General features: G+C 37.4%; 1 protein-coding gene across 1 annotated transcript in view; it reads right to left on the bottom strand.

Annotated features, from left to right (window-relative positions):
* Positions 1–20,039, bottom strand: part of IL17REL (interleukin 17 receptor E like) — a gene marked incomplete at its 5' end in the record, with an annotated part of 45,504 nt that overhangs the window by 11,412 nt on the left and 14,053 nt on the right. The window contains 9 exons of the mRNA XM_082070930.1: positions 223–386; positions 2,455–2,518; positions 4,582–4,653; positions 4,817–4,956; positions 5,705–5,749; positions 6,293–6,407; positions 7,885–7,994; positions 9,455–9,604; positions 14,954–14,981. Coding sequence (XP_081927056.1) covers positions 223–386; positions 2,455–2,518; positions 4,582–4,653; positions 4,817–4,956; positions 5,705–5,749; positions 6,293–6,407; positions 7,885–7,994; positions 9,455–9,604; positions 14,954–14,981 — 888 coding nt within the window. The remainder of the gene's footprint in view (positions 1–222; positions 387–2,454; positions 2,519–4,581; positions 4,654–4,816; positions 4,957–5,704; positions 5,750–6,292; positions 6,408–7,884; positions 7,995–9,454; positions 9,605–14,953; positions 14,982–20,039) is intronic.

Raw genomic sequence — 20,039 nt, forward strand, 5'->3', positions numbered from 1 at the left:
CAGTCATCTCCACTTTTTATTTCTTAAGAGTGAGTCAGTGAGCTCTTTGAATAAATCATGTGGTTAGTGTACAAGTACAGACTACTATTGTGGATAGTTTTAAGTATCAGAGAAGAAGACAGGAATTTTCAACTGCTCTTATTCCAAGGTCTAGCTCTTCACATTATGTCCTTGGTTGTGGCCTTCAATCTGGCAGTTTGAATGAATCTGCATAGTTCTTACTTTCTCAGAAGAATTCTTGAAAGAGTTCTGTATATCTTCACAGTGGTCGTTAGATTTCATTAACCTGCATAGGTTAACCATGACAAGCACAGGACAGGCTGGCTCCCAAGCTAGCGTTTGTGTTGCTGGGTTATATACAACATTATCCCATAGTGCCTTCGTATCTGCGTACAAAGAGTGGAAACATAATTCAAGATGTCTAAAAATTAATCAAAACTGTTCATAAATCTGGTACCAATACACGTGCTTAAAAACAAATGCATTGCTTTTCCATTTCCTTGTCATTTTTACCGATCAGAAATGCAGTGTTTCACACTGTAGTGGTATAAACCTTGAGTTCATCCCACCAAAGTCCTGGCATTTACCAGAGGTACTCAACCTGCGATCTTAGTCTTAGCAGTCTCCCACTGTGGTGATAGACAGACAGGCATCCCCAGGGCTCTCAAGGAGGCTGCACAAGCTCCTGGAAGTGCATTCTCTGCCCATCAGTCACAAGGGGAGTGTAACACAAGTACATTCCTAACCAAGGACCTTCAGTTAACCATGTATGGTAAATTGGAATTAATCTGTACATCAGTGACTCAAGGTCATGGTACTGGAGACTCAGATTCTGTTCACCTTGTGTAGGACTTACATGCACACAACATGCATGTAAGAAGATAAATTCAAGCCCATAGCTGAATATCAAGAACTCTAATGGCAAACAAAGATGTGCAAGTAATTAATAATAAATAAGTTTTGTACAACTTTTATGTAAATCTTCTTTCTATGTACACTGGGAATACCATAATTTCAGAGCTGGTCAACATGTATTTGGGGATCTCTTAAGAAGGTACTATTATAAAATAAAAGCTCTCTTATTTATTTGATTGGTCAAATTAGTTACTTTGTACTGACTTTTTTTTCCATTTAGCTGCATGTGGATGAGAGAATTTCTAGCATGAAATTCAAACTGATATTTCAGTTCACAGGAAGTAACTTGTAAGGTTTTACGTTTGTCTAATAGTCAGAAGTAGGAGAAAAATTTATTCTTGCAACTGTTTGTGAAGCAAAAACTTGAAAACATGGCCAGGTGGATGCTCAAGAGGAGTGAACAAACAACACCTGTGACTAGAAAATGTAGCAAAGTGAAGAAGCAGAGTCTACATCAGAGTGGAAACACCAGGTGTCCAAATTCAACTCCTATCAAGCATAACAATTCCTATTGATATTGCTTCTCACAGAAATGTCCTGAAATAAAACCTTTTCATATTTTCTAATAGATAAGTTCCAGACCCTTTAATTCTGCCAAGCCTCTTGCTGTCATAACTTTGTGCCCCAATATGTATACATCAAAATCCTGACATTTTGTATGAAGTGGACATTTTTATTCTGTTTTTTTTAAAAATGCTGGAAGTTTTTATTCTTTGTAAAAATCCTGTTTGTAATAAATGGACATGTACTATAAAGCTAATGTTTGGAGAACATTTAACCTGGCTGCAAAGTCCTAGTTCCCAACAGTTCTGACAGTTTTCACAGTTACACTTTGAATGTTAAAGGAGTTTGGATATGTTGTTATGGCTTGATGCTTTTATTCTCTCTCTCTCTCCTTTTTTTTTAAGTCAAATACTAAAAATCCCTTAATGGGCTTCTTAGCATAGTTTGGGGGAAAAAAATGTTGCATTTATGGTGGACTTAACACAATAAAACACTTTTTTCAGGCTCTGCTTTTTTCTATCTGACTGGTAAAGCTTCCACTAAAGGCCTTTATATTTCTTTTTCAGCTTTTTCAGCTGTCATCTCAGACCAAACTCTGATTTTGCTGGAACACTTTGTGTGAATAACTTCCCGTTAAGTATGGGTACTCCCATATGCAGATAATCGTCTTATTTTCAGATCCCTGTTCCCCCCTTAAGTTTGGTGTCAGATACCCTCTTCAAAGCTCTTCTTGAAGTCCTCCTCTCACATCAGCATTTCAAAGCTGACTTAGTGGCTTCTCTTCCTTCTGACCAGTTTGCATGTGACTTAAGAAAATGTGGGAAATTATTAGAAAGTTACTTAGTTTTTACATTGGCATAAAATTTCTGAACAATTTGGTCTGAAAGTAAGTTATTTTTTCTACCCAGCATATAGCAAACCAATGTGACAATTTCCTTGGAGTTTTGCAATGTATGATTTTCAACTTAGATGAATTTCAAACTGTGACATACTACTGGAGCTATGGAAAATCAATCATATGAAGAGTAATCACACAATACTTGCCATTTTCAAAGGGGCAAAGTTGTATCCTCCGTGCATCTGGAATTGCCAGCCAACCCTACAACTCAAAAAGTGGCCATTAGCTAGAGATTCTCAGATCCATCCATTTTTAACATTTCAGACATAATGTGACAGAAAATATTTCCATCAAAGATAAAGATGCTGTGTTTATTAAAAAATCTTTGCAAGCAGGATCTTTAAAAGGATGTTTTGCACTAGATATATTTTTTATTTTTCATCATTAGGGTGATTTGAGCTGATGAACTAAGGTGATCGCTTCTATCACTGTATTCCTACTACATGTGAGTCACATATTTAAAAGCCCAATTTCATTTAGAAAGTCTTCCAGTTTGATTTTCATTAAGTTTCTTACAGTGTCATCACTTTCTAGGGGTATCAAAAGTCATTCAAGAATCATAATATCAGATCTCCTTGCCTTTGTTATGGCAAAGGATGTATCCTTAAAATCTGAGGAATAACAATTCAATCTGCAAGTGTATGCGCATGGCTGTTACAACACCCTAATTATTTAAATTCATCTGCAAATGTTTCTGTTACTCACAGTTTCCATCTACTTGCTCAGCAAACATATTGTGGCATTCCCTGTGTATGTGCTATGTCTTTCCAGTAACCTCATACCTTTCAGAGTGAAATGAAAGAAAAACTACCTGGTTCAAATCATATATTAAGGGATGTGATTTTAGGTGCCTACATTGTACACATCTGAGTGTGACTAAAGTGCCCAAATTACTCTTACAGTAACCGTATGAAGATCCAGCCAATGCAACCAGCAGAGTCTACAGTGCTATCCGAGACATCCCAAAACAGCCATCTACATTTGGTCAGCTGAGTAAGTGACTGCATTAACTAGATATCCATCAATGACTATAAGAGTTTGGACATCCAATTAAAATGTAGATATCTCCATCTGAACATCTACATTTAGGTATCTTAATCCACAAGGTAAATCCTGCCCCAAAATTCACTGAGAAACTAGTTCACATAGTATCTTGATAGCTTACCACGATCATTTTAAATTGGTTTGGTGACTTTTTATTCCTGATAAGTGACCTTTCTGATGTGTATTTAGATAACAAACACATTTTCTCTTTGCACCTGTTTTACCACGTTAAAAAAACATGTTCTTTGGATCTCCTTTATAAGACAGTCTCTCAATTTCTGACCCATTCTTGATTTTTTATGTACATCTTCCATTTTAATTAATCATTCTTGAATATAGATACAAGAATTGCCTACAGTATTTCAAAGAAGGCCTTGCCCATACTTTCCTGCTAGCTTGGAATAATCTAAATCACTGGACCCGCTTTGTTCACATTTACATCATGTAAGCATGTTAGTTTAAGCATATTACACTCAGATCTTTTTTTCTCCACTATTATTTCTAAACGATGACCCACATCTTAGAGCAAGAATTATTTTATTTGGGCAAGTGTATGAACTTTCACCTCATACATTACTCTTCACCCTCCTTTAGTTATTTCATATCTGAAGATCTCTAGTCTCTTCCATTTAGCCTGACCCTCTTCCATTTTGATTACATCCCTCAGCTGTATTATCAGTAAATCTCATTAACATGTTCCCATATTTTGTGCCCTTGTCATTTACAAAAATATTTATATGAGATGCTCTAAGTGTGGTCCTTAAAAAATCTTCCTACTAGCACAGCCCTATTCAACAGTAGCTGAGTTAGCCCTCCAGCTAGGTATTATCTACCATACAAATCTTGTTCTCATCCCCAGCTTCCCCAATTCTTCTTTTGGTTTCTCATGCAATACTAAATCAAATGCTATGCTGAAATTCAGTCAGATTAAATTGTCTGTCTTTTGATTTCTCATTAAAAAATCAAGTTAATCTTATGTAATACTTTCTATAAATTAATGTAAACTGTATCACATTTCCTTACTGTCTTCATGTTTTAATTAGTGTTTCCTAAAAAATCTCTTCTACATTTACAGAGTCATAAGGTCAGACAAACCTTAGTCAAAACCTTAGGTCTAGAGCCTTTTTCTACAGATTTTTTTCTCCTTTCTTAGCACAAATCGCAGATAAAATTTCTTTGCTCTGAAACACAAATATATATCAAATTCCAGACTGTATTACCTCAATGCAAAGACAAGGAAGTAGCTGTGAATATTTCAGAGAAACTGATTTAAAAGATTCCTTCCTTTTTATCTGAAATAAAAAAGACGGTCATTAATCCAAGACAGTAAATTACTTTTAACAAAGCTAAATAAAGATATAGAAGGCCATTTCTTGTAACTATGACCTCAATTAGCATTTCCACCTACAAGTCACCCTCCACCAGTTCAACAAACTGCTTTGAGCTTTAACTTACCACTGCAAATGCCCCTATATCTTCACAGGTAAACCATTTGTGACACAGGCGAATGTAATAATCCTGATCTCCAAGAAAGCTGGATACATTCACTGATATGATTTTCCTTGCCCTGTCTACGTTATAATCAAACTTCCCAGCTGAAAAAAAAAACAAAATTCAAACATGAAATTTTCACGTGTTTCTTTAATACTTTATTATTTCTGATTTTGTTATTTCTTTATAAAAGGTATTATTATTTATAAAAGGTATAGAATGTATTTCATGACTTGATGGAGATGAAATTCAACATCTATAGATTATTACCTAGGATGTTGGAATTCATTAATTTCATATCATGATATTCCCAAAAGTATTCTTATTTTACATGATGCAATAATTTCCATGAGAATAAATTTCAATTTATTTATTTAAATTAGCACTGGCAATACGGAGAGGCCAGGACACCTAAAAATTGTACCTCAACCATAGTACTCAAAATCTTATGTAGTTTATGTACGAATACTTGAAATATACACACTAATACTACTACAAAAGCTGATTATCTTAAGTTTGCCATTTCATTACTTAGAGAATATGTTCAGTTTTATGAGATCTGTCTATAGAAGAAAATATAAAACCAGCAATCCAAAATGCATGAAAAGGACACAACCTTCTTTCCAAAAATTTAAATATTAAATAGGTTGTTAATATCTCTATGTGTTACCTAGCATTTCCAAATCAACATAAAGAAACACAATTTCCAGAACACTACCTACCAATTACATAGTAGTAGTGGTAGTCCTAAATCAACATTTTTTTCCCTGCTTATTCAGCTATGAAAACATATCACTATATAGGTCACCAGAAAAACCTCACAGCTTTAAGTTACGTAGAAGATCAGCTCACCTGAACAAGATGGAATGTATTTTCCCACATCACTGTTTCGGCAATCTGTGAAACAGAACCAGAGTTTTCTTCAGTGCTGCTTTATTTATAGAACTGTCTAAATAAACTACCAAATTATCCAATAGCTTCCCAACAGGAAACATATGTCTTATACACCTCTTTAAAGGCAGATTTATATCCATTCCTACATAAAGAGCATAAAAGTACCCTTACCACAAACAGAGATTATATCATAACTTGCCTTAAGGACCTATCTCACCTGCCTGGGGTTTCTACTGGAAAACCTCACCAGCACTTTAAGGTGGCAATATAGGATATAACACTGCATTTCTTTAACTAGCACCTAATAATAATTTACATAATACTAATAAAAATAATAAAAATATAGCAAGTCAAACATTTATATGCACAAAATAAATAATGGAAATGTAGAGTACCACTGGTCCTGGCATGCATAATCTACCATCAGTTAAACCAGTGTATTCCAGAACGTGGTTTGGCATCGCATTTGGGGTTTTTTGGTTTGTTGTTTTTTTTTCTTTGAAAAGATGTTTCTTGAAAACCATCTGGTTTAAGATGTTTTCCTACCTTCCACATAGTACTCCTGACTCAGCTTGACTTCACAGTAATTTGGTACTGTTTTCATGGTCACATAGATGTGTTGTGCTACACTGACTTCAATGCAATTGAATTGTATCTGTACCTGTTTAAAACATTTAAAAAATCAAGTTTGTGCATGACTTCCAGAATACATGAAAACCACTGATTATCAGAGTTAAGCAAGCAATATTATTTGTTTAGATTTATTTATATTTACAAGGAGCATTAAGTAGTCTCAGATATTGTAGCATTAAGAATGTAGAAGAAGCAGATAACACTTAATGAGAGGATTTCAAAAAGAAAGCATCATTACTTCTAATCCAGGACGTTGCTATCTTCTTCACGTACAGAAATCCAAATATATACAAGCTATCAAATAATCCTAAAAGCATACCCAATGCCTATTGAATTTCAAAAACAAAAAGGTCTTTCATACTACCAAAAGTCCAAGTTTGAAGGCAGTTTACAAGCATAGGCATTTGCAGAAGAGGAAAAAAATGTTTGTTGAAAGATTTAATGGCAATTTCAGGTAATTTATTCATTTCAGTAACTGTTTGTGAGAGAGAAAGTAATTTAGAAGACAAAAGGTGAGGTCCAATTATAGCAGGTCACTCCCTCAGTGATATCAGAAACTACTAAATTCCATATACATTTTCATGCTGGATATATTCCTGTTTGGTACAAGCCATTTGGAGGGTAGAAGATACCTTATCATCCTAGTCACTGAACTGAAACTAAGAAAATTTCATTAAATATGTTTGTCAAGTCTCGCCTATGAAACTTACCTTACTCTGAAAGCTTCCAATTGTTTATTGCTGGCCCTGCATTGCCAACAGAGACGTTTGATCACCACATGGTACTACAGAGGGTAAACTGCAATTACAGTTTGGGAGAGGAACTTTGTTTCACATGTGCAATCAATATAACATCAAGTAACAGATTTTGTATGGGTTTACTAACAGTTATCCACCAGTAATTGAAAGCAAAAATTCATCTCTTTTAAACAGTTGGTCAAGGATGGTTTTTTAATTCTTTTTTTTTTTTTTTTCCAGTTGCAAATTTTAATAACAAGTACTTCTGGGTTTCATTAAGTAAAAAATGATACTCTGCTCTTGCAATTATTACCACGAATTTAGGACAGATGTGCACAAGTGCTTAGGCACTTGGCTGTCTTCTAGATGTTTAAATTCCATTGACATGGTTAGACGTAAATGAATCATATGGATGCACTTAAAATCCCTGTGGCATTGTACTTCCTATCAATTGGAGTTACAAAAGCTTCCCCACAATTTGGTAGGCACAGAATCAAAGCCAGCAAGACTGATATGAAAATTAGGCTTTGGAGAGGCACCTTCTCTTGGAAAAAGATAAGTGGAAGAAGTATGAAAATGGCAGAGAATTGAATTTATGGGTTATAAAAGGACATTTTTCTATGATGTTCCATTTCACAATGCTAAAACATACATTTAATTGCAGTTTTCTGCAAAGTCAATAGGAGAAGAAAATGAGAGAGAAAAAATATTGTTTTTTCTAAAGGTTCAACATTTAAATGAAAAGCAACCCCAAAAAAGGGAGTTTACCTTCTTTCCATTAAGGAGCTTGCTTTTTTTCCTAGTGAATCTTATATTTGTGCATTGAGATTGCTGTGTGTCCAGTGAAAAAGAACATATTTCGAGCCCACGGATGTTTTCTGAAATCACAGAATCACAGAATCACAGAACATTAGGGATTGGAAAGGACCTCAAAAGATCATCTAGTCCAATCCCCCTGCCGGAGCAGGAACACTTAGATGAAGCTACACAGGAATGTGTCCAGGTAGGTTTTGAATGTCTCCAGAGTAGGACACTCCACAACCTCCCTGGGCAGCCTGTTCCAGTGTTCTATTACTCTCACTGAGACGTTTCTTCTCAAATTTAAGCGGAACCTCTTGTGTTCCAGTTTGAACCCGTTACCCCTTGTCCTGTCATTGGTTGTCACCGAGAAGGGCCTGGCTCCATCCTCATGGCACTCACCCTTTATATATTTGTAAACATTAATGAGGTCACCCGTCAGCCTCCTCTTCTCCAGGCTAAAGAGACCCAGCTCCCTCAGCCTTTCCTCATAAGGGAGATGCTCCACTCCCTTAATCATCTTTGTTACCTTGCGCTGGACTCTCTCCAGCAGTTCCCTGTCCTTCTTGAACTGAGGGGCCCAGAACTGGACACAACATTCCAGATGTGGTCTCACCAGGGCAGAGTAGAGGGGAAGGAGAACCTCTCTGGACCTACTAACCACCCCCCTTCTCATACACCCCAGGATGCCATTGGCCTTCCTGGCCACAAGGGCACAGTGCTGGCTCATGGTCATCCTGCTGTCCACCAGGACCCCCAGGTCCCTTTCCGCTACACTGCTCTCTAAAGCTGGTCTCTAAATGAGATAAGAATAGATTTCAAAAACATCATTTGAGCATCTTTAAGAAAAACAAAAAATAAATTAAAATATACCATGTCATAAGCTTTTTTTTTAGGTGAAAGGCACATGTATTTTATCTTTGTTAAAAAAGGGGCATTACATATAACACATGCATGGGGCTGGGAGCAAGGTTTTAATACAGATAGCTATACATTGAAGTTTTAATTATGCAAATTAAAATACTAAAATTATTAACTCTGAGTGAAGCACACCAGGAAATATCTCAATGGTAATACATTAAGCACATGAGTGGCAGGATGTTAATAAAAATAGACTATGCCCAAAAGTTTGAGTGCTTTCATTCTATTTTAGTGCAGAATTGTAACTTCAGACACATAAACTGTTTCTCCTGTTGGGGCAGTCGCCCATGACTGAGTGACCAGGCAGACAAAATTACCCTGTGTGTATACGTGCACGCATGTCAGAGCAAGAAAGAAAAGGGCAGCAGTATGCTTGGGGTACTGGTAGAGGACAAGTTAAGTCTATTATGTTACAAGTAAAAATTCAGTTGTCTTGAATTGATTATGTTAGTTCTCATCCCCTCAAGAATGGCCAGGGCTTTCACAAAAAAATAGCTTTCTGCTGTAATTACATGAAAACAATTTTGACACAAATATTGCAATATGGAACAAAATTTGGCTGAACAGCTATAAACAAAAAAGTAAACAGAAATTATTCAGTAGCAAATCTGTTTCCTACCATCCAGACTCAGAGTTCCTTTAATGTTCAAATGAAGAGAGCATGGGCTTCCTTGGACACATTTCATCACTGTTGAGATCTTCATGCTTTTCAGTACCATAGAAGACAAAGATGCAGGCGCATCATGGCAGAAGCTGTTAAAAATGCCACCTGCAAACACAAATACAAAGAAAGAGAAATCTCATTGTGCATAGGATATCTGACCAAGTGAAATCACCAAAGGTGAAGCTTCAGCTCCACTGAGATCAATAGCAAAGCCAGTACTTTACCTAAGACTTCCCACATGGCCAACTGAGCTGGTGGGCTTTGCTAGCAAAGCAAGTAGGGGTTGAAAAAACTGCATTAGAGATGGGGTTTGATAATACATTTCCTGGGTTAGGGAAGTGTTGACCCACAAGAGGAAGGATTCACACTTGAAACAGTTAAGGCTATCAGAGTGAACTCAGACTAACAGTGTTTTTAAATAATCAGATCTGCTAGATCGTATCTAGACTAATAGTTTATTTACACTTTTTTCAAAACCATTACTTGTATATTGTGAGAACTCTCATAGGTAGTGTTTTAATTTTAGGATTGGCTGATGGTCTCAACTACTGTTAAAATATTGTTTTCACACAAGAGGGCACCATTGCATTCCTAGTAGTGGAAAAATCCCTTACACCTACAGGATTTCCTTGGTTTTTAAAACCAGAAGAGCAAGAGCACAATAAATATTATCCAGGCCTTCTTCAAGGTGTAAACAGTAGGCATGGAACACAGCTACTGTGTCTTGTCTTATTTTCCTATGCAAATTTAGTTATCCCAAAACCTAAGGACATCTGTTTGCACAGCCACCTTCTGTAGGCCAATGCAAAAGAAAAAAACAGTCTTAAGGCCCCAGTGCTCATCAGTTTGCCATATTTAATCTCTTTCTGCTTCTCAGACTGCCCTGAACAGAAATCAGTTATTTATTTATGAATTGAAGTTGGCACAGTGGATCTAATCCCAGGGAATTCCTTGGGCTTCTCTACCTCACATACATTGTTTGTAGTCCCAAAAAATAAGAGCTCAAGAAACCATCAGAACAAATGCCAGGGATTTTTTTTTCCCTTGGTTTTGTGGTGTACAACGCAGTGTACTTCATTTTAGCTGTAACTACATCATAGCAATTTTGAAATATTTCTTACCCTTCCAACTTGAGTACATAGTACGAAAGTTAAAAGATACCCAAATGAAACAAAGCATTTCACATATTCTCCACCTGCCTCCCTTGAGACAGGCTGGAAGAACAAAAAAAAAATCTGACTCTTATTAGTCATATGGCTGAACATAGTCCTAGGAGGACTTTGGCTATTTTGGGGAAGAACATAGTACAAAACACCAGTACCATGATACTGTCCTTGCCACAAAATACAGGATAACACTCTTAAATCATCAGGAAAAGGTGCATTCCTCAACATCTAGCCAAGAATTGTTGTCAAGCACAGATGCCCATGAATTCACACAAAGACACATCCACAGTTCTCACGGAAGAAGGGTAGGATGTGGAGGAAGAAGGGCAAAACTTTGCCTTACTTCTCCAACTCCTCCAGTGAAGGAAAGTGCTCTAAATGTAAAGACTGAAACTGTATTAACCTGCACAGGACCTCTTTCTATGTTATGAGATCCTCACTTTCACAAGGTCCAGTTGCAGCTGAAGCCCCTTGCCAGGAACTGATATAGGTGGAGTGTGAAGATAGACTGACATGAATGTGGTACCTTGGCTTGATTCTGTCAGGCATTAAGGTGCCCTCACACTTGGTATCAGGAAAAATAAACCCTGCATGATACATATCAAAAGTCAGAAAAGACAAGCACTTCACACCTGAACATCCACTCCATTATCTTGTGGTTTTTTTGCCATTAAGCATCTTTTGGAGGCAACAGGATATGCTGATAAAAAACAAGTGGAAAAGAGTGGAAAAACAAGGACATTTTACCTCAACTGACACTGAAATCAACACTCAATTATCTAAGGTAATATTGGCAACAAGAGAGGACAGTTTGTGCTAACCAAAGAAAAAGCACATGTCATCCAAAATACACAAAATAGAACTTAAGAGCAGTAGAGTACAATGACTTTTGAAGAATTTGTAAACATATTTCCACAGAGATGATGCAGCCTTAAGAAATACAGTGCACAGCAGCCAGATGTGAACACTATATTCCGTGTTCCAAGAGTGGGTGGTATAACAATCCTTAAGAGTTATTGTACAACACCCAATCAATCCACTCACAGTCAACTGGGAAATTATTATATTGCAGAACTACCTGATAATTGTTACTAATAATGTGATGAGTGATGATTAGTTTTAGCTCTGACTCTTTGCTCAAAAAATATATTCTCTTGACTGCCTCGTATGACATAGAGTTGTAGCAACCAAATGGCATCTAGGAGCAACTCTTTCTGCTCATTTCCTTGGTTATTGGTGTAAATTTCTTCATCCAGGCCTAATCTTTCTTATTCCCATGTCTATGTAGAAATAATTTAAGGGAAGAGCAATGTGTATATATATATATATAGTCAAAGCTGACAAATCTTCACAAAGTATTCTCTTTGGGTGAATTTTACTATATTATTTGACCCTACTTATTTTTAGGAGAGACTGTCATGACTTAAATGAATTTGGTCCCTAGTTATTACTGCCTGAGTTATGGTATTGTCAGATGTAGCAGGTTTGGAACTATCTCAGAAGAATCCTAAGTCATATCTAGGTGTGTTACTGTAATTGGATCAGTATCAGGCAGCTGCACACAGTTTTAGGGACTATGCTCTGTCTGTAAGTGGGGACACAGTCTTCCTTGATTGTGGTTTCTACCTTCAAACTGAGAATAAATAAGTATTACACTGGATAAAATGAAATTACTCTTCCACTTTCAATGTTTTTCCATTAGTTTTATGAGGCATTTTGAGAATTGCAAAAGATGCAGCAAAACTCATTAATAATAATTTAAATGGACCATAACATGCATGAGGATATTAGTTTTGGATCACAATAAATATATGATACAAGGAAGAGCTGACAGAAAACAATTTTCATTCTATAAGTCATCACAGTATGAGTCTCATTTCTGACTAATTCTTCAGTAAGCTCTTACCTTATCATCTTTTAATCCCCCCACTTGGATAGTTTCCTCTGCAACACACACCTCTTTTCTTTTCTCACGAGTGGTATGATCTATACCCCAGAGGACATAAAGAGACATCTTGCTACACAAACCACCTGTGGAGTAAATCTTGCCTAAATTTTATGTTTATGAATTATAACTGTAATTAGCCCTACGTGAGAGAGTGATTGTTGCTGTAAGATTTCTTAAGTATGGACACATGTTAGCCCAGGCATAAAGAACCCAAGGCTTATTATTCAGCGTGTAGACACTTTCCTTGTACTCTTGCTATCAGCTCAACCACAGCAGATTATTTTTTAATCTGATGATGCAGCAATCAACCCAGAACTGTCATGACAGCAAAACACACCTTATGTACACTTGGATAATAGTAGCCAGAGATAAGCCATGAATACACAATAGAAATGATTAGATGGTTAATTTGCAGCCTCAGGCAAGAAGATGACATTGAAAAAGAGCAAAAAAGTTGCAGCAAAAACCCATTAATGACAGGCCCAGGCTAACACCCAATAGAAAATCCTAACTGTTTTTTTGTCTGATATTTCTTTCCTGCAAGAATTTTAAGAATTTGAATGACAGTGCTACATCTGTGAGCACATCTAAAGCACACTAAAATTGCTTCACTGGAGCATCATTCCATGAGTATAAATTACAGTGGCATTTCAAACCTATTTGCATGTGATTTACCACAGTATCTGCTGCATTTGTGCATTACAATGATTCAACAAACCTCACAAACTAAATATACTCTCCTAAAATAACCATATAGCACACTTCAGTTAATAAATACCAAAATTTGCTACTTAAAAAGTACTTACACCAATTATGAAATTGATTAAATTTCAGGCTGAGAGCCTCTCTTTCATGACAGATTTCAATGCACAGTAAATTAGAAGGGTTTCACAGCTGTACTTTCAGCAAGTATTTCAAACTTCCAAATAATGGACAACAAGGTGATATACTGTGCCAAATGATGGAAATTAGTATACACCCACTGTTGCACAAGTGAAGTAGGGTGAAGACTGAAAAAATGTTTTTTCATCAGTCCTATAAGGCTGAGTCATCCTACATGTTACTTCTATTAAAGATAGCTGATAAGTCATTTTCAGGCAGCAGGGAAAACCTACAACCAGCTCTGTTTCCCATACATCATGTTTCGAGATAAGGATCTTTGGTTTACAAACTTTTCAGTGCAAAAAGTCTACATCCAGCTGATAGCCAAACGTCTAGTTTAAGCTCATGTGCATCATCTAAGCATCTTTGGTAGCAAACAGGGAGAGGGAACCCCTCTTGCCTCCCTCCCAGCACATAATTCACCTTGTTCTAAGGTGGGTAGAATGAATCATTACCTCGTGGTACCTACAGTGAGTCTCCACTATCTAGATCTGCATTTGTGTAATACCCAGCACAGATTTTAACTCATAACCAAGTGTCCTTCCCTCTGAGACGTGGGGGAAGGGTTTGGTTTCCTCAGCCTGGGCTGCCAGATGGCATGGAGGCATGCTTCAGCTAGGCAGAGCAGAGGTCAACTCCCATTTCTCTCTTCTTCTAGGACTCCTTCCACATAGTTTGTGTAACTAGCAGCTCAGCTGCCTAATCCTAAGAAGTCTAATTCACAGTCCTTGAACCAACAACCAACAGCTCACTCTGCTCACTGGCAGAAGACCAGAGACTTTATTCAGGTGGGACTTTGGACTGCCTCCCTTCCACTGCCATGTCCCTTCTCTCTGCATCAACATGTGTCCCACAAATGACACACTTTCAGAGTAAGACTCATGACAGCTGACATTCAGCTCACGCCCCATGCCGCAGCATCGGCATCTCACACGCTCATGGCTCAGTGCTGCAGCTTCTCCCTTTCTGTGGACTCTCTGCCATGGGGATGCGGGAGAGGCACCATGGAGACAAGTGATGCTGAGAGCTGGGCCTCCAGCAGCACTGACCTCAGGGAGATGCCTGCAAGGCAGCTGCGTCTTGCTCCCCTGTCAAGTGACAGTGTGCACTGGAGGAGCAACTGATGGGGGCTTCAGAGTTCAGGTAATCCAAGAGGCTGTTTTATTACTGTAGGCAATAATAATAAATAGAATGAATAAACCATGTCAAATAAATAAACAAATTCTCCCAATGACCATCTATGGTAAGGAAGATCATAAAGCAACAACGCACAGTCATTATTAACCTATTCTTTATCGGAACTTACCAATTTCCAGTGTTTCATACAAGGAAACTGGTGGGAAATACCCTGTCATGACAGTGATCTGATGTCACCAGGAAAGTGGATTTATTATCAGCAATGAATTATCTTTATTTTTCAAAAGCAAATTAGTAAAAACGTGAATGATGTATACTCACTGGAAGGTTTGCTTTTACAATGAATCCCCTGCAAATAGAAAAAAAATATTATAAAAGATGAGGTAGCAATAAAAACAAATATTGCTAAGTTATTGTACACAAACATAAACATACATTAAACAAGTATACATATTCAAAGTCCATAGCATAAATCATTTTCAAGATAAAAAAAATGATTTTCAAACACAGTGAAAATGCATATGACTACTGCATATGACAGCCTAATACGTAGAGGGACACAAGATCAGCATTATCCTTCTTTTCACGTATTTCTGATGAGGTGTAATTGCTATAACAAGTATAACAGTTCCAACAAATACAGACATCAATTTGCAAGGTACCATCATTCACACCGACCAATAGCTTATTTATTATTTTGTTACCATGGACTGCTTCATACCAGGGCAAAGAAAGCAAGTGATTTCTTTGGTGGAAGACAGCTAGAACACTTCTGAATATCGTATCACTTTCAGAAGATCACACTTGGCCAATGGAAGGAAGTATCATAGTAATTGCAAATGAAGTTTAGAAACAAGATTTGCCTTTTTACTCCTGAGAACCATCTGGCTCCAATTCCTGAAAATTAAATTACTCAGGCACAGTACTTACCACTGTAAGAGGCGAAGAGAACCCAACACTGAGATTTTAAAAAGTTGCCAGCTATCTTTCAGACAGACTGCATCCATTTTCCCAATAAAATAAGCCCTTAACCACACGCTAACATTTTTGTAGAGTATAAAAACAACAGCTCTTAATTCGAATACTATGCATGACATTCTAAAGAAAAGCTATTACTTAGCCAGCGAATACTGTTTTCTCCTGTTCTGGCACTCAAGTTTCTGACATATTACTTATACCAGTATTTCTTTGTATGCAGCATATATGTTCCCCTCTGCTTTCCTTTAAAACCGATGTCTCATTCACAGACACATACACTTTTGTCACACCCTCAGAAGGAGCAGGCACCACCCTGTCTCGTCTCTTCTTGGGTGGACTGGGAGCCCTCCGTTCTTTCAAAACATTTTAGGATGTTGTCAACAAGCGAACAACCTGTGAGTTTTAGAGCCAGCAAAAGTCTCTCAGTGGACACTGGGAAGTTTTCAAGTTGTAGAAAAACACAGAGGCTGCAGCCTGGGTAAGCATTAGCACATCATAAAATAATTATTGCTTGGTCTTCCAGGAGGCTTTCATCCACAGGCAGCTCTGTCCTCCTCATGAACACAGCAGGAGAGCAAAATCCTGTTACTGCTGCAGGCGAGAAATGACAGGAGGTTGGCTACCCTGTGACAGCTGCCTAGAGTACCCAAGAAGTGTGTTTTCTGTCCTTCATCACTGCTTTTAAGTTTTTTGTTAGATAACTTTGTTTTTAAGGAAGGCCTTTGGAAAACCAGTGACCAGTATTTAACCTGTATTAGTTCTCATTCTTTTGTCCTTTTGGCACTTCTATTTTTAATAATCACTTCTGGAGGTGAGTTGTCACCTTTTACAATTGGCAGTTTGTCACTATTACTCATAAAAGTTTAGAAGCATAAAAGGTGGTATTTTAAACCACTTTTTATAATAAGACACAGATGGTCATGTACTTTCATAGACTGAAGATTATAAAAATTATTTGTGACATTGCTAACGATATTTCTTTGGCTGCTGCTACAGAATACTACAACAACACTCAAAGAAGTAGGCCCTGTTGCGATAGGACAAGGGGTAATAGTTTTAAACTAAAAGAGGGGAGGCTTAGATTGGACATGAGGAAGACGTGTTTTATGATGAGGGTGGTGAGACACTGGGATGGGCTGCCCAGAGAAGTTGTGGATGCCCCATCCATGGAAACATTCAAGGCCAGGCTCTGAGCAACCTGATCTCATTGAAGATGTCCCTGCTCATTTCAAGGAGATTGGACTAGATGATCTTGGAAGGTCCCTTCCAACGCAAACTACTCTATGATTCTATTACTCTCTAAAGGAAATCAAACTTGTTTACATAACTCTTCTAAAACTGGGGTACTTCAATTTCAATGATTTCATAAATTCCTCAAATCCCCCTTGAAGCACTGAAAAATGTAACTGATGCAACTCCACTTCTGCAGTAACGAGTTCATAGAAATATTTGTCATTTATGAATTATTTCTGCCTTTCCCAAAAAAGCTTCATTGGTAGTTTGCTGATTCTCCCAGTGCACATTCATCAATAGAAAGAAGACTGCAGCTTTCTGAATAATTAAGTGCAACATTAAACCAATAAAAGTGGAACATGCCAGCTCATATAAAACCCCACTGGAATTTTAACTGCTGTTTCAAGGACCTCCTTTTGAATTATTTCTAATAAAACCCCACTGGAGTACACAGAAGGACAATTTGAATTTAGTCTCTTTACTTGAGGTTCCCCACAGCCTTAGGGAGCGGAATAGACAAATACACAAAATGACTGCAAAAAAAATTGAGTGAGTGAGTTAAGGAGCGAGCTTTCTTGGTGAGAAAACCTAACTGTTGGATGAACTAATTACTGAGACACTGCTTACTGGAAGAAATTAATCTCTCATGGGGCTGATAATTTAGCAAATTACTTCTCATTTTGCAGCCAGACTATTGAAAATATTTTGGTTAGGTGGCTTGAGAAATTTTCCAATTCCCACTCAAAATTTCTTAGAATATCATCTTTAAGCTAATTTCTCCAAGCATTCTTTCTGGTTACAATCATGGTACAAACATACATTAGGAAAAAATCAAGATCCCATTGAAGTAAACAACAAAAATCTCACAAAACTCAGAGGATTCAGACTTTTACTTGGAGAAGGCCAGTGTTTTGGAGCCCCTGTTGTGACACCTGAAAAATGCAAATCATATGTAAATAAATTAAGTTATAAATGTAAAAAAAAACCTACCCACTTCTGTAGGGCTGTGAGACAATGCAGAAATCCTCCTATACTTTCTAGTCTATCCTAATTAAATCTTGTTTTTCACTATTGCTCAGATGAATCCTACCATCTGAATACCTTCCAGTACCATCTTACATTTATTTGCTTATCTTCTCCATAGGAAAACAAGAAATGTATCCATCAGTGATTTCTGTTCTGGTAGGGAGATATTTTGACATTCTTGGGCACTTCATTTTGTTCTGGGTGAAGAGCTGTTGGGAAGTTTTACGTAAATAATCAAACATTTGCACAAACATTTGCCAGTTACAGCAAGCATTTGGTCACAGCCTAATTCCTTTCTTTCTATTAAATGTTTCTTTTTTATTGTACTATGCCAGGGATATGTGGTGCAATTTTCTTTTATAATCATTTTGCAGAATAGTCAAAAGAGACCATTTGTCTCAAAGAAGGACTCAAATACATTAATGAAGCTCCTCTCCCACTTTCCGTACCTTTTATTTTCAGGAATTTTCAGTGATGAATGCAATAGAAAAACATAACACACTAAAACCAGAATGGAAATTTTCTTCCCCTTTCACAAATGCCGTGGGTGTCTTTTATGCAAAAATAAGATCCTGAACATGATAGTACACTTTATTCCTATACAGAGAGCATCTTTGATTCATATCTGCTTAGGGAAAGAACCTAAGCAAAATATTCTTACACAATGCAGAAACAGTTAGGGATTTTCCTATTTCTCTAGGGTTTTCCCCATTTGTGATATTACTCAACTGTAGCTAGAGGTTATCTGAGCAGACACCAACAATGCGCAGCATTCTGAATAGAAGGTGTGGTGCCAACTTTTTAGCTAGCACAGCAACTTCTCCTTAATCTGACCCAATTGTAATGTCACATTGTTTTATTTAAAGACCATAGGGAAGAAAGTGAGATCAGCAGACAAACACTTGGATTTGGGGGCACAGAGAGTATTTTCATGAATTTAAATTGCCAAGGAAAAAAAAACAAAGATTAGATGTGCTTCCCATTTCCTCTTATATCTCCAGGCACTGAATCAAGCACATAAGTGTGGAAACGATACCCTGAATGTTCTGTCATGCAGGAAAGATTCTAAGGCAAAATTGGGTTTTTACAGTCTACCTATTAGTTCTGTTGTACCTTGTTCATAGCAGAGTTGGTGGCAGCTCTTCCACAATTCCATAAGGAATAAGCCCGAAAATGCCTTAAAATGTGTTCTTTAATTGGAATCTTGCTGTCAGACATTTAACATTCATCCATTAAAATGCCTACATTAGAGTCAGCGAATGTACAGTGGTCAGCTTTTCACCCTTTTGAGAGATCCTCGGTGGCAAAGCTATTGCCCACATTCCTACTTTATGTTCAACTGTAAAACAGGGCAGAGAAAAAGGAACATGACCATCTTCTGACATTTCCATCTATTCCAACAATTTCTGTTCTTTCACCACCATTAAAAAATACTGTCTTAATGTGGTGTGGTCTTGCAATAACCAATGTGCAAATTGCAGCCAAAAGGCTGATAAAAGTGATGAATCTAATCATGTTCTTTTTCATTTCCAGTGAAGAGGTGATGCTCTGCAGAAATCCGTCTTATTCTGCACACAATTAGAAAGGATCTCCCAGATCACTGGGTCTAACCCCCTAATAACCACAGATACTACATCATTTAATTCCTTTCAAAAACTGGTGAAGCTTCATTTTAAAATCAGTCAGGTTTTTGTGTGCACTGCTCCAATAGCCGAGGCTACTCCAGAAGCCCTCTTCTCTAACAGCACTAAATCTTTTCATTTCTAACTTGAACACAGAAATGGTCAGCAGCTATGCATCTTTAATGCATCTTTCCCAATGGAGTGACCAGAACCATACACCATTCTGAAGACGGTTTCCTACGAGGGTTCATTTGGAGCCTTGTAAAATGGTGATATTTTTTGTCTCATTTGGGAGCACCACCACCACCATGTGAAATCAGTAGTTATCCTCCAAAACAGAGAGGGAGATACTTACCCCTTTCTATGTAGGCAATCTACCAGCAGCCTTCTTTTCTCCATCTGCTCACCCCATTCAGTTCATGAAGGGAAGAGCCAACAGATGCTGGGTCATAAGAGTCCTAAATGATTTCTCATGGCCTCTAGTGACAAACTTGACAATGCTAATGTGATCTCAATCACCTCCATAAAGAAAAGGTCTTTGAGCAGTG

Source organism: Streptopelia decaocto (genome assembly GCF_964273445.1).
Source record: "Streptopelia decaocto genome assembly, chromosome: 1".
NCBI classification, from domain to species: Eukaryota; Metazoa; Chordata; class Aves; order Columbiformes; family Columbidae; genus Streptopelia; species Streptopelia decaocto.